Genomic DNA, 23635 nt, shown 5'->3' with positions numbered 1-23635 from the left:
ATCACAAAACACTTGTTGCAGTTTAGTTCGAACAAACATTTTTCTATTTTCAGGGACTTTTTGTAAATATGGTAATAAGCTAATTAGAAAGTGATAATCAGCATCTCCGTTCATGTTATCATTCTTAACAATACTTTTTTTCTTAAATTCTTGTAATTTACGTTCCTCAAGATCTATCAGTTTTTCAATAGCACTTGACTTCATATTTTTGGCTCGTTTAATTTGAGGAACTACAAAAGTCTCAGACTCTGTATTTTTGTCTAATTCATTTATCTGTTCAGTTTCTTGCGAATCGTCTTGATTTTGAGGGTCATCTATAATCGATGATTCATAATCTTCAGTAGTTTCATATTCTGGTATGTTACTGACCATTTTTCGGGGTAAAAATGGTCTTTGAGGAACATCATACTCTTAAAATATAACCACGTTGACTCTTTAACCACTCCTCCTTCGCTACCTGAACGTTTTATCGAAACTTTATTTAATTCTTTTCTAAAAGTATCCCTTAAATTTCGCCATTTGGATTTTACTGTTTCCACTGAAAATAAATTTTGTTTCAGATTCTTATCTACCGGAATGTCATTTAGAGCATTAAGTTTTTCGTATAGAATTTCACATTGCACAATACGACAAATTGTTTATGAAGTATGTTCAGCAATATGGAATTGTTTTCATGATAAACACATGGAATTACCAACTGAAGATAATTGGAAAATCATAGCAAGCAACTACTACAAAAAATGGAATTTTCCTAACTGCATCGGAAGCATAGATGGACAACATATTCGGATCAAGTGCCCTCAACATTCAGGATCGTTTTATTATAACTATAAGCAACATTTTTCTATCGTACTACAAGGTATAGCTGATGCAAATTGTAAATTCATCGCTATCGATGTTGGTGCTTACGGTAAACAAAGCGATGGAGGAATTTTTTCTCAATCAAATATCTATAAACGATTAGAATCTACAACTTTAAACATACCAAATTATCAATGTATTCCATCAACAGATATCTTGACTCCTTTCGTAATGGTAGGCGACGATGCCTATCCATTAAAATCATATTTGTTAAAACCATATTCTAAATTGAATCTTAGCAGAGATGAAAGAATTTTTAACTACAGATTGTCTAGAGCTCGGCGTTGCATTGAATGCACGTTTGGAATTTTAACCGCTACATGGAGATGTTTAAAATCTGAGTTACAAATGGAGCCGAAAAATATTGACATTGTAATAAAATGCATCTGTTTACTGCATAATATTATTATTGATAAAGAGGGTTCTCCTAATTCTAATAACATTTATAACGTGTTAGAAATAAGAATGCCTGGTACACGAAGTTGTAATAACTATGGACAAAACGCGAGTGAAGTAAGAGAAATTTATAATAAATATTTTACGAGTTCAGTTGGAGAAGTGCAAATGCAATATCATGTCATATAATTATTAAAAAGAAATAAATATGTATTTACCATTATAATTCATTTCCTTACTAATTTCTTCCCACATTCGACGTGCTAAATCTCTGTTATGATAGGATTTGTCTTTCATATTCCAGAGACATTGTTTTTGAAAGACTAAGTTAATTAATTGTTCGTTATCCATTATATGATTTATGAGATTTACGATACTGGTATGCGAATGATGTCGTAAGAAACATTCATTTGTTTCAACGACTAGCGTCTTCTGTTAGTTCTGCTCGTACATGATCAAACGAAACGCATTCTCTGAAAGCATTCATCTGTTTCTTACAATTTTATATTTTTGATTCGTCCGAACGATTTTTCGTCAGAATATGCATCTACTGTAAACACAGCCTTAGCAACTCGATGCGGTGTCGATGTGATGTAGGCTCCCCTCCTCAATTTATCGTTGTATTTGAAAAAAGAATTATTATTATTTATGTTATCACTATCCTCCGTTTGTGAAACGAGTTTCTTCAATGGATCGACTATCGGCTTGAATGTCTCGTTCAAACTGCTCTCCATTATCGCCTTCTCCGATTTCAAGGCACGATGCTTGTCGCGAATGACCTCGCTCGTCTTGGCGATCCTCTTCAGAAGCGATTTTTCATCCATCGCGATGCTGTTTTGGAGGGGGAGGTTTTTTTTTAAAACAGTTATAAACCGATCTAACTGACACGGTTTTTAACAAATCCAACCGACCTGTTCAAACTGGCACTCGATTATCAACTGACGCGGTTTCTTAACAGATCCGACCGGCCTGTTCGTCGATCAAAACTGATCCTCAAGGCCGTTCACTCGATCGTGGCGTACTCGTTGAAACCTTTGCGATATCGACCGTTGTTCAGAGAGCTATCCTTGTCTATTACTAAGAAACCGTAATCGCGACTCCAACAGTTCGAACACAATGTGAGAAATTTCTCATACGACATATCACTGTTGACGTGATCGTTGAAAACATGCTTCAGATTAGTTCCATCCTGCTTAAATATTATTAGCAAGTTTGCGTTATCTCGTATCAGATGCTTTGGGATTTTCGCATAAGTCTGACAGAGATAGAAGTAGTAGGGCTAGACAGGACCTGGATGAAGTGTAGGTGAGGGGAGGTGAAGAGAGGTGAGGGGGTTATTCCAAATAAGGATCGAGCCATATATGGGCATGTCCAAAAAAAAGTTTCGAACCAAATATGGTTATGTCCAAATATGGTTCGTGTCCGTTTTAGGGTGGGTGGGTGGTGGGTCCCCTGGCCCCGCCCCCACCGTCACCCCTTTTCAAAATCCCGTGCATTTTTTCCCGTCGCCGCCGCCGCCGAGGGGGGTAAAGGGTGTAAGAGGATGCGTACCTGGATGCGCGCCGCCGACAAGGCCCCGACCCCGTCGGCAAGGCAGTGAGTATCTTTATCAGCATGAAAAAGGTAAGTTTTTTGCTCTCTCTCTCTCTCCCTCTCCCTCCACTTTAAGAGAACATAATTGTCTGCACGAGTAAATTTCGATGAGCTGTGTGTGTGTGTGTGTGTAAGCGCACATGCATGCATGCATGCATGAATAATGTAATCGATTATGCATCAAAATGCATTTGCTGATGCATCGATACTCGAACTTCAAAGACTTCTTATAAGGAATAATGTATTCATTTAGTCGTCAGCGTATGAACTTCCATCCGCTAATAAAGTCTAATAGGTTGGACATTGTTGCAATTTTATCGTCGGCACGTGTAGAAAAAGAACTATATTTAACCCATTAACGTCCAAAATGTCAAAATTTCTTGCACGTTTTCAAAGTGATTTTTTCCTATGTAATTGGCGTTGAAAAAATTCTTGAACCACATATTCTGATGTAAAATTGCATGCTCTTTCAGAATCCGTTGCCAGAATCATGATAAAACTCACAGGAAAAGAGATATGCTCGATTGAAACATAAAAAACACCTAAATTTTCGAAAAAAAAAAATTTTAGGATTTTTTTTCGAAGTGTTACGGTGAAGATATCACCTTGCGACCGTGATCAAAGGTGATCATGGGAGTTGAAGTTTAACAGGGAATTTTTTTGTTGACCTTGAACCATCGCTTCTTTACAAAATGGCGGAAAAAACGAATTTTTTTTTTCAATCTTCATCAACTTTTTTCTCGAAATCTATGATCTTTAGAAAAAAATTCATAAAAACATAAATGCCTTAGAATCGCTCGAGGAACATTCTCAAATTTTTTCAGAATTTTTTGAGACAATTTTTGATTTTCCGGGAAACTTGTGAAATGGAATTTTCAAAAATGTCTCCAAAAATTCTGAAAAAATTTTAGGATGTTTCTCGAGTGCTTCTAAGACATTTTTGTTCTTATGAATTTTTTTCTAAAGTCCATAGATTTCGAGAAAAAAATTGATAAAGTTGAAAAAATAAAAATTCGTTTCGGCCGATGTTTTGAAAACCTATTGGTAAAAAAACGTTCTGTCTACGAAAACTCGGAAAAAATTTTACAATATTGCTCGAATGATTCTAACTTATTTTCATTCTTTTTTCAAAGACTTATAGATTCCGACAAAAATTTCATCCTTTATTTCCATTTCATTTCGGCAGATAAGCGTAATTTTTGGTCTCATGTATTCATGAATATTCGTCTTTTTTTGTTCTCTTCTTTCGTATTTTTGTACATACGGATGAGTGATAAATAAACGAAATCATTATTTTCATACATTATGTCGCGGAAACGTGTAAGATCTTCTGAATATGAATCAGATTCTTCAGATAGTGATTCAGAACGCAACGTAATGATTCCGGATCCTGACTATTCAGGTTCCGATGATTCTGGTTTCGATTTTGATTCAGATTGCGAACATGAAATACCCAATATCACTTACAATAAAGCTCGTGCAAATTATTCTGAAAAACAAGATAAACTTGAAAAAGGTCATGAATTCACTTGGATTGAGGGTGAAAAGTTACACCCTCATTCTTGTGAAGATAAAGTATTATTGTCCGAATCGCAAAAAAAGAAAATACGTAGGAGCGAACCTTTTCAATTGTTTGAAACCTTTTTTTCTATTGAAATGAAAAAATATATTATTGATGCGTGTAAAGACAATGGTTATGATCTGAAATTGAAAGATCTTGATACTTTTATTGGAATAGTTATTTTTTCTACATTCAATCCCAGAAAATCACAGAGAGATTACTGGTCATCTGATCCGTATTTATCTAATGAAGTAGTTTCTTCTGCAATGTCTCGCCAACAATTTGAAATCACAAAATCTAAATTGAAGTTTTCAAAAAACAAAGACAAAGATTCAAATGATCGAGGATGGCGCGTTCGTTCTCTACTGAAACTTTTTCAAAATAACATCATGAAATTCGGAATATGGAGAACTGCTCTATCCGTTGATGAGATGATGGCCAAATCCTATGCAAAAACTGTTTTGAAACAATTTATTCGAGGAAAACCGATAAGATTTGGTTTGAAATTTTGGGGCTTGTGTACTTCGGACGGCTATCTACTGAATTTGGATCTTTATTGCGGCAAGAATTCTCAAATTGGAGATAAGTTATCTAAATGTGCTTTAGGTTCACGAGTAGTATTATATTTATTACAACCATTTTTTCAAATAATAAGTTATAACAAAATTTCTCAATTTCATCTGTACTTTGACAACTTCTTCACGAACATGGATTTGGTATTACATTTGAAGAAATTGCGTTTGAAATGCACTGGTACTATCAGAGATAATCGAGTCAAAGAAAAAAATGTGCTTGATAAGAAAGCTCCAAGAGGGACATATGTGGTGAAGCACGACGTAAACAGTGGCATAAATTTCATTACTATCATGGATTCGAAGCCCGTCTCAATAGCTTCAACTGCAGCAGGTGTCAATCCTCTATCTATTTCAAAAAGATACAGCGCAGAGGCTAAATCTAAAATTGAAATACCTTTTCCGCAAGCTTTTCACCTATATAACAAATTCATGGGAGGTGTTGACCTGCATGACGGACATTGCAATGACATACTCCTGTTACGTACCGGGTAGTCGTGGCCGCCTATCGGTCGTGTTACGCGCTGACTCGACACTACAGTCTGGGTCAGTAGAAACGCCGATTGAGCTTTGCGACTCACAGTACAATGAACTAAAGTATTACACTCCGAGCGGTAAGAATGTAATGAATTGGCAGGATTCGGGGTGAATGATAGTGTGTATAAACACACGTTGGAACAGCAGATTTGACACAATGCTATGTATTTTCAGATATTACAAATGTACTTACAGTAAACACTAAATATGCTGTATCAGCATTCGCAGGATTATTTACTAGTCGTCACAACTATTGGAGAGACTAGACTCTCCTATGGTTGTGGATTACTCGCACTTAGTTAATTATGATCAGTTCGTAGTAGTTGTGGGTATCTTTCAGAACGGTACGTGTTAGGCACGACTGAAAGATGAACACTCGCGACAATTTCTACACGACTTGGTTCGGACTGAGTTATACTAGACTTAACTACCAGTACACGGCGACTGGGCAAGAGATTTTAGTTAGAATACGGTGTAGTACTCTGCTCCCGTGGAACGAACACTAGAGTTACGACCTTGGAACGCGGATGATGCGGCAGCGGCTAAGCTTGCACAGAATAAGACTCGACTTGAGGGTCGCGGAACTCGCATATATGTAGGAGGCTTAATAGGTCATGTGTCGTCAGTAGCGCCATGATCTTTCGACACATGACGACCAAAAAGTCTCCACATCCACGGCCGACGCCCAAGGTTTGACGCATTTCCGGAAAAGAATTCCGGGTGTCAGCAATGTGCAATACTACCGGTATTGCACACGGACGCGTGCGATCTACTTTGGTTCGGCGAGGTGGCTGACCCCTACGTTACACCTCCCCCCTTAGATGAAACATTGTCCTGTGGAGGTCAATGTTTCCAGGATGAGAAGTATGGGTCAGGCTAACTGCCGACAGTTTCTAAAGGAATTCGGTACTTATTAACTAAAGGGTAGCGAGTCCCGTGGCATCGCTATTGGTTCCAGGTACGGCATACTCTGCACATGTCGAATAGGTTGTTGAAATGGCATGCTGACGGTGCGTACCGGAAGCATTGGCATGCTTTCGGCTGCTATCGTTGGAGTGCTTTGAACTCTTATAGAGGTGGTTGACGTCGGGCTGGTATGCGCAGGTGTCGGATTTCGTTTAAACCACAGGGCCGCAGCGATTAATATAATGAAGATAAAAAGAGATCCAGATGAAGCATATGAGATGATGGATGCTCTAAGGGTAGTGGAATCTTGTTTCTGTAGGTCCTTTGCTTCTCGGGCTATGTCCTTGAGGGCTACGCTGTTTTTGGATAGATTCCAGTCCTCCAATGGTTTACTCTTAATAGGCTGTATTTTTATTAATTTTTGTAAAGCTGGTATGTGACCTTCGGGTAGAAGTTCAGGGAGAGGCATCGGCTCTAGGGCTTCGAAGTGAGTAACATCGGACACCATCAGGGTTTGCAGTGATCGTAGCTGAGTAGATGTAGTGTCCGCGAAGCATCCTGCTTCTAATTGGATAATTCCATCTCCAAGGATGGTTTCCGTTCCCCGTACGTTTCCTTGGCAGATGAGGGTGATTTGTTCCGGTTTTGGGAGAGAGTATAGCCAGGTTCGGGGTTGAACCAAAGGGGTCCAGAAGGGGCCGGTGAAAGAGGCAACCCTGATGTCGCAACCAGTCCACTGGGTGGTGTCATGGTGCTGGAGGATGGATATCTCACATTCCTGGTTGTACGCGATCTTATGAAGAGGTGCTCCAGGAGCACAGTAATAGGTTTTTAGGTGGTGAAGGCAATGGGATAGGGACGCGGAAGGGATATTGGAGTAAAAGCGTTGGGAGGAAGAGACGGCTAGATAGGGATGGGCAGGTTGGATAAAGGTGGTGATAGTTTGGTTATCAGGACGAGTATGGTGGGTTGGGTAAGGGTATGTTTTATACAGGTGATATTCTTCCTGGTTAAGGAGAGGGATCTCAATCACGACCACCAATTGTCCCTTGTAGTGATTAACGTGTAGGTGAGAGAGTTCCTGGATGTCCTCCATCAGGAGTTCCTCTTCGTCGAAAGGTAGGGAAAATCCAGTCCTGTGGGTGGCTTCTTGCAAAGCCTGTTGTAACCGGGTAGGTGTTAGTATCATGGGGTGCAAGATTCCACGACGAGCAAAGAGAACGGCATCCACTAGGAATAAAATGCTGGTCCTATATTTTTCCGCGTACATTTCCATGTGTCGGACGTAATCTTGATGAACTCTCGCGTGTTTCTCTTGCTCGAGGGCGTCATTGGAGAGAGCAATAGCATCAGCCAAGGCCCTGGTTTGGCCTTGAAGCTCTTGAGTGTTATTATTTAGGCGATTGAGAGCATGGTGCAAGGCTGAGAATTCTGACTGTACCACATGCGTCTGTTTTTCTAGTAGATGAGCGGTGTGTGCTCCCTTCTCTTGTAATTTTAAGATTTCGCCGGTGTAATATTCGCCGTCCTCCTCGGTCAAGGTACCAAAAAGGGTTTTGGAAAGTCCTCCGATAAATCCTAGAGGAGCGCTTCTACGGTTCCGGCTACGGTTTGTAGGACGTAAGCCTCGGCGAAGTATCGAGGCAAAATGCTCGGTGTCGACTATTTTGCGTCCGATCTCCTCGAGTTTGCTGTTGTGGATGCAAGAGTTGTTACCCTTGCATACATAGAAGATAGTTTCGTAGAACTTTCCAAGATTAGGGGCTTGACTAGTTAGATTGGCGATGTCGATGGTTGTGGCGACCTTCCATAGTACAGGATAATACTGTAAAGTGGCGATCTTCTCGAAGAAGATGCCAGGATTATGTTTTAGATGAGTGATGTTATACGCATGGGTCCAGGAGATCTGCGTGATGCTGAACATCATTATAAATAATATATTTATAATGGTAATCATGGCGAGTTCAGTCGTGTGGTGCAGTGAAACTCGTGCGTCACGAAGTGGTGTTGCAATCGTGAGCGGAGTGGGAAATTTTGGGATAAAAGTGAAGTTTGGGTGAGGAACGATATTGTGCCCTGATTACCGTAACGGCGAAAATAGTGTTGACAGTAGTTGTGGAGGATTTAAAAGTCAAGAGGAAAAGAAAAAAAAGAAGGAAAAGAAGAGATATGGCAAGAAGACGATTCCCCAGCCTATTGAGTTTTGGCGGAAGGAGGTTCTCAGGACGGGTGTCCGTGCGCACTCGTTCCGGTAAGTAGTGTGGATAAGTGAAATTATGCCTCAGGTAGAAGCTCGGGATGTTTATAATTCGTTCTTCTCCTCTGTTACAGTGGTGGTCCTTGACCTGGAGGAGATCCGGGGAATTCGAGAGGAGAGGAAGTCGGATCGGCGGGTGAACTCGTGGCTCGCGGAGAGGGAGATGGAGACGTGGTCCTTCCGCGAAGATTTTGACTGGTGGGGCCTGCGTTGGCTCCAGGACAGCCGTTGGGAGCGGATAAACCTTCAGGTGGAGGACCCGGAGAGTGGCTGGGAGCCAGATCTGACGGAACAGGAGGTGCTTGAATGGCACGGATTGGCGTAGTCTTAAGTTAGGAAATAAGAAAAAAAAACTGTAACAATATATTAACCGTAAAAGGAAATCAAGTAGTTGATCTTAAACAATCCCTTTCTTTCCTATCCCATCAAGATTCTGGTTAATTGAGAATGAGACCGGCAAAAGCCAAGTTAGGTAGTGAAGGACGGACTGGGGGTCCTACAGGGATCACGAGCAGAGTAGGCGGCCTCGAAGGTCTCGATGGGTCAGGCAGGTTTCGGGAGGACGGTTCGAGTTGTTCGTCCGATATTGGAAGCGCCTGGATGGCAGAGATAGGATTTGGAACAAAGAATAGATGTGTAATTATGATATGAGAATTCAGAAATGTAAGGATGTATGTTGAGGGTTTTTTTTTTTTGAAGATCGTCTTCTTTCTTTTCTCCTTCATATAGATAGATATATATAGATAGTTCAAAGTTCCTCAGGGGTTTCCGGCGGCGTTCGGTTGGCTGTATCGTCCGTCAAGGGTTCGAATTGGCTGTTCCAGTTGAACTGACCGAGGAAATAGGAGGTTGAGTAGTCTCTAGAATAATCCCTAGTAAATTCAAATCTTCGCCAGCAGTCGCTAGTAAACGAGCAAACGCTACTCATAGCCCAGAGTAGCTCAGTAAAAGAGTAGACAAATAAACGAGTAAATCCTACTAAGGCCGCAGGAGTTGTTCTATAAAAGAAAGGCGTACATGCGTTAGCTTTCGTGGTTAGTAGAGTTGTTGGTAGGAAAGGGGGGTGTAAATGCAGGTTTTAGTTTATCTAGGTGCTTGGTGATGGGAACTCCGGCGTCGGTGAGGATGGTGGCGTTATGCTTGTCATTGATCGTTTCAATGACGTATGGACCAATATACTGGGGGTCTAGTTTATGTTTTCTAGGTTCTTGGAGGACGTAGACCAAGTCTCCCGGAGAATAGGCGACAACAGCGGCGCTCCGGTCATAATATTCTTTAGATTTTTCCTTTGCTTGGATTTCGCGTTCTCGAGCTAAAGCGTGCAGCCGGGTTAATTGTTGAGCCAGCTCCCGTGCGTATGCGTCGTAGGTTAATAACTCCTCGATCGCATAGGCGGAGACGGGGGACTGAGCTTTTCGTCCATAAATCAATTCATAGGGTGTAAACCCTGTGGCTTCATGCACAGAGGTGTTATAGGAGAACATGGCGAAGGGGATGAATAAATCCCAGTCGGAATACTGGTTGATATTATGTTTTAGGTATTCGGTGAGCACTAAATGACTTCTCTCTAGGGATCCATTGGTCTGGGGTCGATAACCGGAGGTAGTCAAGTGTTTGATTTTAAAAAGAGAGGTTACGCCTTTGAGCAATTTTCCTAAAAAGCTGGTGCCTCAATCCGTGAGAATGGCACGCGGAAGTCCGAATTGAGCAACGAAATGCCTTGAAAATGCGTCAGCGATGGTAGCGGCGCGAATGTTAGGTATTGCGACAGCAATGCAAAATTTAGTCAAATTACATTGCATAGTTAAAACATGTAAATTTCCGGAGGGCGTAACTGGAAAAGGGCCTACGGTGTCCAAGGCTACCTTATCGAAGGGGGCACAGGGGGTGTCAGTTATGAGCATTGGCAGTTTAGGTTTTACGCTAACCAATTTCTGCCGTTGGCAACTATCGCAGGAGCGTATAATGCTCTGGACGTCCTTATGGAGACCGGGCCAATTATAATGTTCCCTAATTCTATGATAGGTCTTGGTCACTCCCTTATGACCTCCAACTAAGCCTCCATGATACTCCAGGATGATGTGTCTTCTCATCTGAACTGGGGGAGTCACTACTTCTCCAGTGCAGATAGTGATTTCGACATCGTCATCGTGGAATGCACGGGAAAAGACGGAGCTCAAATATCGCGACGTCAGCCGGGTGGTTCCGAGTTTATACGGACCGATGCTGAACTTTGTAATGTTATTCTTATGGACAAATTCGTTTAACTTTTTCAGAGAATTAAGAATTTCTTCGTCGCTGGCGGGAATTAACTCGCTGGGATGGGTAATGACTAAGATGATCTTGGTGGTTTTGTAGGAAAAGTCATGGATGGACCCAATAGGAAAAGGATGACCTTTTATGGTTTTCAGGTCGAGCTTTCCAGTCTCTATGAGCATTTGGCTAATGGGGTCTTGAAAGGAACAGTCAGATGCGACCAGATGGACAATGTTGTTAGGACGATGGCATAGAACATAATCAGAGGTTTCTATGTTACATCGCATAGGGTTAGGGGAAGAGCTAGATTGGAATTTTTCGGAGATAGGATTGGGTTCGATACTGATGAGACCAGGATCTAGAGATGGATCGTATTGAGAAGGTGGCATGGTTTTGGTTTGGGTGGCATCCACTACGGTGATATCCGATTCGGCGTCGGAGCCAGAGAGTTCTTCTTCGGGTTTTTCGAAATCACTGGGTATCCACGTGGATCGTCCTATGGGTTTGATCTTATCCGGAGATGGGAGAGTAAAGTTTAGAGGTTCGGAGGTTGCGGTGGGTGTGATGCAAGAGTCGGAGTCGGTTTCCTCATCGGAATCGGTGTCTTCTTCCGATGATTGTTCGTTGTGGAGGGACGTCAAAAGTTTATGAATTTCTTCTTGGCTAGAGCTCAAGTCGCTAATAATAGAACATTGCTCGGTGGTCAGAGGGGTACATTCGGCTTCAAAAGAATCTCCGAGTACACTGGGTTCCTCAGGGACGTCTTCCAGAAGATTTTCCGGGTTGGGGTCGTCAGGGAGAGACGTTTCTTCTAGCAGGGTTGGTAACATGCTAGTTGGGGGCCGGGAGTCGATATTGGTTGAAGGGTGACCTTCGGTGGAGGTCTCGAGCTCGGCAGAAGAGTCTAATTCGGCATAATTAATAGGAGGAGCGGCTGTCTCGCGGCGACGACTTCTCAGACGGGCACCAATTGATTGGGAGTCTACCGGAAGTAGTTTTTGATGGGGAAGGTAACTGGGGTCATCATGGAACACGGGCAGAGCAATCGGCACCGGATTTCGCGACAGAGCGTCAGCGTTGCAGTTAGTCGTTCCTTTCTTATAGATGATTTCATAGTCGAACTCCTCTAAACAGAGTTTCCATCTTTGGATGCGGTTGGTGGGGTCGGTTGCCTTGCTGAGCCAGACGAGAGGTTGGTGGTCGGTCACGAGAGTGAATTTTCTTCCGTACACGTAATGACGGAACTGCTTTATAGCATATACAGCTGCCAGTCCTTCTTTCTCAGAGGTGGAATATCGAGTTTCCGGGTCGGTAAGCGTTCGAGATGCGTAGGCTATGGGTCGATCGTGTCCAAGCTTTCCTTGGCTGAGGATGGCTCCTATGGCAAATTCCGAAGCGTCGCAGGTGATGATGAACGGGATCTGGAAGTCTGGATAGGCCAGCACTGGAGCTTCGCACAGGCAGGCTCGTAAGTCTTCAAAGCTAGCTTGGGCTTCCTCGTTCCAAGTAAAGGTGATACCTTTCTTGAGCAGTTGAGTCAGGGGTTTGGCTCTTTGAGCAAAATTTGGAATAAAACGTCGGTAATAACCGGCTAATCCTAAGAACTGTTTGATGTTCTTGGGGTTGGTAGGTACTGGAAATTTTCGTACAGCCTCCACCTTAGAGGGAAGGGGCTGGACGCCATTCGGGTTGATAAGGTGACCTAAATACGTGATTTGTTGTCTTAGGAAGGCGCATTTTTCCGATTGTAACTTGAGACCGTATTGTCGAATTCTGCTGAATAAGCGCTTGCATTTTTCGATGTGTTCAGGGAGTGTGGCAGAAAATACAATGATATCGTCAAGATATACAAAAAGTTCTTGTCCTTGGAGTCCTTGTAAGACTTGATCCATGAGGCGCTGGAAGGTGGCGGGGGCATTCTTGAGTCCAAAGGGCATCCGGGTATACTCGTAATGTCCGAAGGGAGTAGAGAATGCTGTTTTATGCCTATCCTTAGGATGGAGGTGAATTTGGTGGAATCCACTGGCCAAATCGAAAATAGAAAAATACTTAGATCCTCCTAGTTTGTCCAGGATGTCCACGATGATAGGTAGAGGGTAGGAGTCTCCTACGGTTTGTTCGTTTAATCGACGGAAGTCGGTAACTAGGCGCCACCGTTTCTTTCCTTGAGAGTCGGGCGCCTTTGGTACTATCCATAGAGGAGAATTGTAGGGCGACGAGGAAGGGACTACTATGCCGTTCTCTAAAAGTACATTTACCTGGCTCTGTACTTCGGAATGTAGTGTTTCTTCGATTCGGTACTGTCGGATCTTGAAAGCGGCTCCTCCGGGGGTATCGATTTCATGGTAAAGATCGGCCTTGTTCTCCGTGTCGGGTCGATCTCCCGTCAAATAGAATATGTCAGAATACTCATGAATTAGTGACTTAATCACGGTTTGAGCTTCTGGATCTTCCGGAGGGGTTTTGAGGAACAGTGCTTCTAAGGCTATAGTTCTTTCCTGCGGTTTTAAAGGTTCAATTCCGTTGGTATCGTCTTCGTAAGGCAACTTTCGTCTAGGATCTTCGCCTAGGTAGGGAAGAGTGATTGGAGCGTCTTCCTCCGGAGGTGATGTTGCCGGCGGGCTTATGGTAACATTAAGGGACTGAGGAGGGTGATGAGAGGCGTTGGCCTTAGTACACCCTTCTCTGATACTTAGGAGCTCGTCACTATTTTTGAATGGTAGAGGCCTCACTGGTTTACTAGAGGTAACCAGAGTCCGATGTAACAAGGATATCTGTGCCTCGGTTTGGTTGAGGAAGGGCATCCCCAAAACTCCGGTGTAAGGGAGGTCGAAGTCCTCTATGACTTGGAATCTATGAGGTTCCTCATCGATAGTAAGGGTTACCGATCCTACTACTTCCAGTTGTCCTCTGAGACCTCGGAGGGCCGGGAAGTCGGGGTATTCGAGTCCAATATCCTCTCGAAGGGCATTATACACTATGATGTTAATGTGTGAGCCTGTATCCACCAAAAATTCTCCGTCCAAGTAGCTCAGTTGGGGAACTTTCTTGAGTACTAAGGTCGCGTGAGGCGAATAGCTCAAAATGACGGGTACAGGTGGCGGGTTTTTATTCTTTTTCTCGGGCGGAGTTAAAATTTGAACGGACGCGGTTTCTATGATGGGTTCGTCGACGCGTCGTCCGGGCGAACCTGATCGTAGTTTAAATCACCGGTCTCTTCAACAGCCTCCATTGCTGCAGTCGTGGGAACATGGGTATTGGAGGGATAGGCAGGTGAGGCTCTACAGCTGGATGCTCTATGCCCAATCCTTCGACACCGTCCACAGGTGAGCTCTGGATCGTAGGGTTCGGACTGTGGGGGTCTAGGGGGTCGAGATCGATAGTGTTGATCTGAAGGAGGTGGATAACCATTAGGTCCGGGTGCAGGAGGAGGTTGAGGATAGCGGGGGTAAGGAGGGTATTGGGAAGGATGAGGAGAAGGATATGATGAATAGTGCGGGGAAGGTTGATATGCATTTGGGTGTTGGGAATAAGGAGGGTGATTAGAGTGATCGAAGGCTTCTCTTCGTTCTATACCGAATTCTCGTAGGCGCGCGTAATCGCAGGCCTCTTGTAAATTTCGGGGGTTTCTGGAATACACGGGTGTGTAATATTCTGGAGCTAGTCCATCCATGAATACTTCCAGAAACTCCCGATCATTGGGCTCCTGTATCAAATCAAGCGATTCTGACCCGTATTTGTTTTCATAAGCGGCATCAAGGTCAGCTTTTAGGCCTTCAGCTCGGTCTATATAAGAACCTAAGGCTTCGTTCGGGCGCATAGCTAATTTTCCACATTGCGTGACTAAATCTATGAAAGTCCGGGGAGGTTGAAATTTTCGTCGTAAGTGAGTGATCAAGTCCTTGATGGTAGGGAAGCGCTTACCAGTAACGCTTACACGAGCAGAACCGATTAACTTGGCTAATACCAAGGGAACAAATTCCAGACGTGCGGCGTCAGACAGGGTAGAGTAAATATTTTCTAAATTTTCTATAAAAGGTCCCAGATCGTCTCGGGAGCCATTGTAAGATGGTACTGTTTGGAGTTGGATTAAAACCTCTCCGCGGGGAGAGCAAATTCCGTTTGAAACATTTAAATAACCGGACGTGTTTCCGCGGTGGCTACCGTTAGCGGGTGGAAGAGGTGGAGGTCCGGGTGGTGATCGTGTAGGGGTGAAGGGCATTTTATATCGGAAGTTAGTAGAAAAATTTGAATAAAACTGTGTCAAACAAGCTGTTCACACCCTGAGGAAATTCTGTAGAAACGGAATTTCCTGCGATATCCCACCGCTGTCACCAGATTTGTTACGTACCGGGTAGTCGTGGCCGCCTATCGGTCGTGTTACGCGCTGACTCGACACTACAGTCTGGGTCAGTAGAAACGCCGATTGAGCTTTGCGACTCACAGTACAATGAACTAAAGTATTACACTCCGAGCGGTAAGAATGTAATGAATTGGCAGGATTCGGGGTGAATGATAGTGTGTATAAACACACGTTGGAACAGCAGATTTGACACAATGCTATGTATTTTCAGATATTACAAATGTACTTACAGTAAACACTAAATATGCTGTATCAGCATTCGCAGGATTATTTACTAGTCGTCACAACTATTGGAGAGACTAGACTCTCCTATGGTTGTGGATTACTCGCACTTAGTTAATTATGATCAGTTCGTAGTAGTTGTGGGTATCTTTCAGAACGGTACGTGTTAGGCACGACTGAAAGATGAACACTCGCGACAATTTCTACACGACTTGGTTCGGACTGAGTTATACTAGACTTAACTACCAGTACACGGCGACTGGGCAAGAGATTTTAGTTAGAATACGGTGGAGTACTCTGCTCCCGTGGAACGAACACTAGAGTTACGACCTTGGAACGCGGATGATGCGGCAGCGGCTAAGCTTGCACAGAATAAGACTCGACTTGAGGGTCGCGGAACTCGCATATATGTAGGAGGCTTAATAGGTCATGTGTCGTCAGTAGCGCCATGATCTTTCGACACATGACGACCAAAAAGTCTCCACATCCACGGCCGACGCCCAAGGTTTGACGCATTTCCGGAAAAGAATTCCGGGTGTCAGCAATGTGCAATACTACCGGTATTGCACACGGACGCGTGCGATCTACTTTGGTTCGGCGAGGTGGCTGACCCCTACGTTACACTCCCAAGTATACGATCAAAAAAATGGACATGGGTAGTTTTTATGAGACTTATACAGGCGTCTATTACTAATTCTCTTGTAATTTTCAATGCTGCTAACGATGGAAAGAAAAAAGTTGGAATAAAAGAGTTCACTATTTCGATTGCCAAATACTACTTACAAAAAAGTAGTCGCAAAAGTAAAGCACATGGACGATCTAATAGTGACAAATTGAGGATTTGTTCGAATGGAAACTGTCCAATAAGAACAAGAATTTTCTGCAAAACATGTAATTTAAATATTTGCAATAAATGTTGGCTAAAAAAGCACACCTAAAAGTATGAATAAGTGAGAGGCAAGGGGACTCACGGAAAACAAGCACCCCGAGACGTGAGAGGCAAGGGGACTCACGGGAAAAAAGCACCCCAAAGGAGACAGAATTTTACCACGTCCACGCCGTAGTCTCTGGGTAACGCGAAGAGTAAAAAAATCTTCCTAAAATTTGCACAGAAATCGTTTTTTACCAATAGGTTTTTAGAACATAGCGGCCGAAACGAATTTTTATTTTTTCAACTTTATCAATTTTTTTCTCGAAATCTATGGACTTTAGAAAAAAATTCATAAGAACAAAAATGTCTTAGAAGCACTCGAGAAACATCCTAAAATTTTTTCAGAATTTTTGGAGACATTTTTGAAAATTCCATTTCACAAGTTTCCCGGAAAATCAAAAATTGTCTCAAAAAATTCTGAAAAAATTTGAGAGTGTTCCTCGAGCGATTCTAAGGCATTTTTGTTTTCATGAATGTTTTTCTAAAGACCATAGATTTCGAGAAAAAAGTTGATGAAGATTGAAAAAAAAAATTCGTTTTTTTTGCCATTTTGTAAAGAAGCGATGGTTCAAGGTCAACAAAAAAATTCCCTGTTAAACTTCAACTCCCATGATCACCTTTGATCACGGTCGCAAGGTGATATCTTCACCGTAACACTTCGAAAAAAAATCCTAAAAATTTTTTTTTTCGAAAATTTAGCTGTTTTTTATGTTTCAATCGAGCATATCTCTTTTCCTGTGAGTTTTATCATAATTCTGGCAACGGATTCTGAAAGAGCATGCAATTTTACATCAGAATATGTGGTTCAAGAATTTTTTCAACGCCAATTACATAGGAAAAAATCACTTTGAAAACGTGCAAGAAATTTTGACATTTTGGACGTTAATGGGTTAACTGAAGGAGGTCTAACAAAGTCTCCTTTATCAATATCAATAAGTTATATGTCCATTGTGTTGGGGTTTTGAAAATTTTTAAACGTCTCTTCCTACAAAGTCGTGATTATTATATTTTAATGTTAAAGAGCTTAAAAAAAAAGGGGTGTGTATATATATAGTGAAGCTTTCTACGAGAGTAATGAAGTTATTGTTCTGTCAACCATCACGACAGTTAGGTCTTCAGCGAAAAAAAGTTTTTATTTAATCATAAAATTTAGTGTCTGAGTGTGTAAAAACAAAAAAATGGATAAGCTACAAATAATAAATCAAGACATAAATGCTCCTGTTAAGTATTTACCTATAATTAATATAAAACAATTAAAATTGAAAAAATTGTATAAAGTTTCAAAAATTAAAAAAGTTAACACAACTTATGGATTGAGAATAGTTATAGAAATAGATTCAAAGTGGAGTATGTTTTTAACTGGATCTATTAGTTCTAAAATTATTGATATATCTGACAGATTTTTTTATCTTGAGAATCTGGCGAAAAATTCGAATCTTTATATAAAAATGTATGATGCAGATAAATTTGTTTTTGAAAGAAGAATTGTAGATGAATGTGAAAAGAAAAAAGAGAAAGGAAAAACGAGTATGGATGAATGTGAAAAAAAAAAAATCAATCATCAATAAAGGCAAAAAGTAAGTTAACAATTTTCTTTGATTATCAAGAATTTATGTATTGTCTTTTTTTTCTAATTATACAGTATTTTATTATAGAAGGAAACTCTGTAAAGAAGACGAAGAAGTGGTAGAAGGAGAAGATTTGCTGGACGAAGAGGAGGAGGAGGAGGAGGAGGTGATTGAATTGAAAGATTCATCGGAATAGTGCATTGATTATTCATGTTATAGAAAAAACCTATACACTTTCTATGTATTAATTGCTAATTCTCGTAGATGTGGGTTGTATAAAAGCTACAGACCAGTCTCATTCGTTTTAAGCTTAAAGCGTAACGTACTATCTGGTTTACAATATACAGATTTTGTTTGAATAAGAAAAGAAAAAGAGACCAGAAAACAAAAAAGAATTTTAATAACAGTATCAGTAAAGTGTTGTTATTGTTGTTGTGCTGAACAAATTCGAAGAATATTAAAAATGTACGTTGTCTTTCAAGGATTCAGATTAGCAGATAAATCATTTATTATTAAGTTTTTTGCTATTTTGGATAAAAATAAAGTGGGGTGTTATGTATTTTCACCTCTTTTTCCATTTAATAATTTAAGTGATGAAGAAAGAAAAACAGCTAGATGGTTAACAAAAAACCATCATGGTTTTAATTGGTCTGACGGTTACATTGATTACAAATACCATAAAAATATAATAACCAAGTATATCAAAGAAAACAGTGGAGTTGATGTTTATGTGAAAGGATCTGAAAAAGTTACATATTTGAAACACATTGTAGGTAATGTAAACGTTTATGATCTAGATGATTATAAGGATTATCGAGTGAAAGATTATGTCAAAGAAAATCTTCCACAATGTATAACTCATTCTGGTATTTGTGCTTTAAGAAATGTATATTTGTTTAAACAAAAACATAATTAAAATTTTGTATTTATATATATGTATGTTATAATTATCATTAACAATACTAAATAACTTACGTGTTAAAATAATAATAATATTTTTTCCTTTACCACGTGTATAGAGGATATTGTTCTTTCTCATTTACATTTTTACTCATAGATATAAATATGCAAGATGTAGTAGACTTAACTGAAATCACGAGTTTTTTTACTTTTTTCTATCAGTTAACAACCTTCAACTTTCTTATTCATGCTTGTTTAGACAGTAATTTAATAAGATGTAATAGACTTATAGGCCAGGAGAATTAAGACAAAATCTTTCAAATATAGCTCTAACGTGACGTAACTTAGATAACTACTGGAATCGCTTGGGAATGGTGCACCTATTGAAAATATCGAGGTGCGCCAGCTTGAAAAAGTGTGCTATTTGCATAAACAATGAAAAGGTGAAAAAAAATGCGAAAATTGCGTCTTTTTTCGGAAACAATCGCATATAACTCGGTAAGTGTGCATGTTAGAGAAAAAATGTATACTTATAAATTTGTTTGTTATGAAATTTTTTACGAGATAGAATTGGTCCGATATCCGTAGATTGAAATGTTCGCTGCAAAATGCTAGAAAATGCAAAAAAAATTAGGTAAAAAACAAGGTAATTTTAAATTATTTTTTTAATAATGAAAAATTAACCCAATCACGCCGTAAATTTATAGAAAAGTACTTGGCTGCAATACAAAACGAGAGCCGCAAGGCCGATTAAGATCGGATAGACAGTTTTCGCATATTGTAATTGTTAATTAACCTACCTCAACAAAAAGGCCTATTTTTTAATTTTGTGCCAGGCTGAAAGTTATGAATATTTTTTTGCGATCGCGCTTTTACACCTTCTTGGACTCTTTAACTATCATATACAATTGCTATCTTAACGATTTTTCAATTTTTAATAACTTTTTAAGTGGTTTTAAAAAGTTTGAAAATTTTGACTTATAAATAAATGAGCCTGAGAAGCAGGATTTGCGAGTGGGAAAAAACCGAGAAGTATAGAAAAAAAGTACTCGGAAAGACGCTTCTTTTAAAAAAAAAATCATCTAATTCGGTTCAGTAGATGTTGAGATACTAACTTCCAAAGTTGGGAAGGGTATGCGGCATAACGGTTAATGATGTAACAATAAATTATATACTAATCGATAGGTTTTTCCGAGATCTTTTCATATCTACTTTAAAAAATTACATCGCACGTGTGCATTGCGCACAAACGTTTACATAAACATTGTGTAGTGCGTGCTCGGAGCCGAAATCGGCGGGGTGGGGATAGGCTGCGAAACTTGAAATCCGCGCTTCAAAATCTGCGCGCTCGCTTCAGAACGGTATATCTCGGCTTCTATTGCACCGATTTTGACGATTTTTTTTTAAATTGGGGTAGAAAAATGAGAGGATTTCAATTTAAATAATTACATTTATCAATTTTAATAAATAAACAATCAGTCGTCTATTTTCGTAATCAAGCATTTTTAAATGTTGCTAAAAATAGTATTAATCATAATATCTTCATTGGGTATATATTGTTCATTGTAAATTAGTGTTAGATTGAAGAATTAATGCAGAATAATGTTATAAATAAATTTAATTTTTTTTTAATGAATATAGTACATTGAATAACAAGATTTAAGTTATACATAATCAAAAAATATTGACAATTTCATTCAATTTACATAATTTACAGAATTCATTTATAAAACAAGTTGATTTACTACATTAATTGGCATACTTTTTTTTTTTACACGGAATTTCGTCGTCGTTGTCTTCGGTGTCGGAAACGCATTCGTTATCTGTTAATACTTCTTCATTTACATAGAATTGTACATCAAAATCAAGTTCGCCATTATCTTCTACATCTATATTACTATCTAATACTTGTTCTACATTTATATTACTGTCTAATACATCTTCTAAATCTATATTACTGTCTAATATATTTTCTTCGCAATTTTTACAAGATTGACCGTGACATCCTGTGCAATAATCGGAACATTTTAATCCATGTTTTACACAACTACAAGATTTCGTGCAGCCCTTTGTACATTTACAACTGATGTCTCGTAATATATTGTCAGGAACTAGTAAATCAGTCGTATATGTTGGTTCTAATTTATTATTCCTAACACTCCAACCCCATTGCGTCGGATCCAATGAATTACCGAGCCATTGTTGCACTTGATAATATGCTCTAAACGCATGCTGTTTTGCAGCTAATTCAGTTGGCGGAAGCATAGGTAAATTAAAAGCTTTTTTTGTAGAGCTACTTTTAAAATATAAATATCTTAGATCATTTAATTTTAAATTACTTGATTTCTTGCCCCCATACATAGCCGCAATGATTTTTGTGCCGGCGTTTTCAATTTCTTCTGCAGTTGCATTTGTTTTATTAAAAATTAAAGCTTCTTCAATTAAGCTCGTATTTTTTTCTAATAATTTTATAATTTTAGCTTTTCCTTGTTTGAAAAAAGCAGATGTAGTACCACATCCAGTGAAAGCGTGAATAAAAGCAATCAGATTTTTTAAATTTTCGCCGATAAAAGATGTGGAACTGTAAAGCCTTTCAGCTGTTTTTCCTTTACTTGGTTTTAAGAAATAAATTTTTTTATCTACTGGTGCTCTTTGCGTTAAAATTACTAATATATCTATATCTTCAGCTACAATGATGGCTAGCTTTTCGTCGGTGGCTAGGTTTATAGCGGTTTCAACAATTAGAGTATCAGCGTCTTCTTTAGCTTGCTCAGTACGATATCCAGCGGCTTGCAATTTTTCTCGTAAATATAAAATAAATCGATTTTTATTACGATCGTTCGATAAAAATTTCTCTTGCGATGTTGATGCGGTCATAGACAAATCAAATTGTATTTCTGCACATAAACTTCTAGCCTGTCGACGTAATCGTTCTGCACCTTTAGTACTACTTTTTAAATTTTCAGGGTAACCATCAAATATAATAAAGCTGTTAGCAGCGTAATATTTAGTTACATAAGACACATAACGATTAAGAATGACTTCAAAAGTTTCTTTTTGTGGCCACACAACCTTATGCAACAAAAATCCTCCATCAATGACATGATAAGAATTATCTAACGATGGCTCATCGTACATAGGTTGAAAATGATCATACAATTTAGATTTCTCTGTTTTACGCATTATACCATTGTCAAACATAGAGAGTGGATAAGGCGCCAATTCATATGCAAAACAATCTTTTAACTCGGTTTTACCTTCCATTGCTATACTAATTCTTTGAAATATTAATGCAGGGTTGATAATAACATTTTCATTTTTTAATTTAATAGAATGAATAGCTTGAAGAGGCATGACTCGGTTTTTTCGTTGGAATTTAAGCGCGTTAAAATTATTTCCGACAATATTATTCATAATTTTTAACCCGATATCCAGAGCATTGTGACAATTAATATTTTCATTGCCTTTAACGCCTGAGCTTAGTGAAACAATTGCATCAGAAACTACGAATGGATCATAAGAAGTGAAAAATTGTAACATTAAGTCTAAAGCACGATTGTCTTCTTGGATTCGTGAAGGTCTAGCATGAACGTGTTGTTCTGAAGTAGTAAAAGCTACATTACAAAATAATTGCATTGAATTACTGACATCGATAAGGAAAGGCATAGTCAATACCCATTTCGCAAGAACTAAATCAGTTATTCCTCGACCGTGTGTAAGCCCACCGCTGCTTTTCATGGAACGCATCAAAACTTGTTCTATACACATATCTGTCCAAATGCCGCTCCAAAATTTATCTGATCTTCTAATAGTGAAAAAGCCCTTTGTCGTAAATTTTTCATATTCTAGTGGATCCAATTTTTTTTCGAGTTCATACATGTCTTGTAAATACAGTTGACAAGATTTCGCGTATAGATAATGTCCACTGGCATGGAAAAATGGCAACATTTTTCGAACGCTTTCGAGGTGTAACTTCCAATCACCCATTCTTTCAGCCTGAATAAACTGTTTCATCACTGTTACCATATCGTAGTATTGCAGCCATAATTTCGCAGTTGGGCCACGCTGTTCAAATTCTTTAACATGCCTTAAAAATTTATTATAAATATTCCAAATATTTTCTTCATCAATGCTTGTTAAAGTACTATCTTGTAAAATTAATGTATCATCTATAAGTGACTTTTCATCATTCGTTAAATCAAAAGAAGATAACATTATTTTTCCTAAAGCCAAGTGAGCCAAAATATGGCCTCGAACTGCTCTTGCATAAGCATGACCGTTTAAAATTTTGTCAACAGAATTTTCAGCAAAAATTGTACAAAAAAGCTCTTTAAGACCGCTTCCATCCATAATAAATCCAATAGTTCCCATAAATGACATTAAAAGGTGAAATCCACCTAATCTAACAATTACTGAAGATAACTCGTCCTTACAACATTCTATTATTTCTCGAGCTTTATAATACAACGGTTGATGAAAAGAGACAAAACAATGCTTTTGGTCTATTTGACAACTTTTTAAGCGAGCTTGATTCAAAACAGTATAAATAGTATCATAATTACTCGGCTGAGCATTGACAAACGGTAAAAAAAGTATTCTGCTTTTTGCATAACTTAAGTGGTTGGTTATAGATTCCATGTAGCCGTTCCATCCCAGAAAATCTGTCGAATATCTATGCTTGCCGCAGAGCCATAGAAAATCAGTTTCAGATA

General features: G+C 39.5%; 1 protein-coding gene across 1 annotated transcript; it reads left to right on the top strand.

Annotated features, from left to right (window-relative positions):
- Positions 1 to 576: 576 nt before the first annotated feature.
- LOC136780823 (uncharacterized) lies at positions 577 to 1446 on the top strand. Its single transcript, XM_066739367.1, has one exon. It carries the CDS (start codon positions 577 to 579, stop codon positions 1444 to 1446), a length of 870 nt encoding a protein of 289 aa, XP_066595464.1.
- Positions 1447 to 23635: the final 22189 nt, after the last annotated feature.

Source organism: Prorops nasuta, unplaced genomic scaffold (assembly GCF_024137725.1).
Source record: "Prorops nasuta isolate Cenicafe-Biocafe unplaced genomic scaffold, Cenicafe_Pnas_1.2 PNAS00020, whole genome shotgun sequence".
Classification (NCBI taxonomy): Eukaryota; Metazoa; Arthropoda; class Insecta; order Hymenoptera; family Bethylidae; genus Prorops; species Prorops nasuta.
Note: the sequence above shows the minus strand (reverse complement) of the source record. Positions and strands in the feature narration are given on the sequence as shown.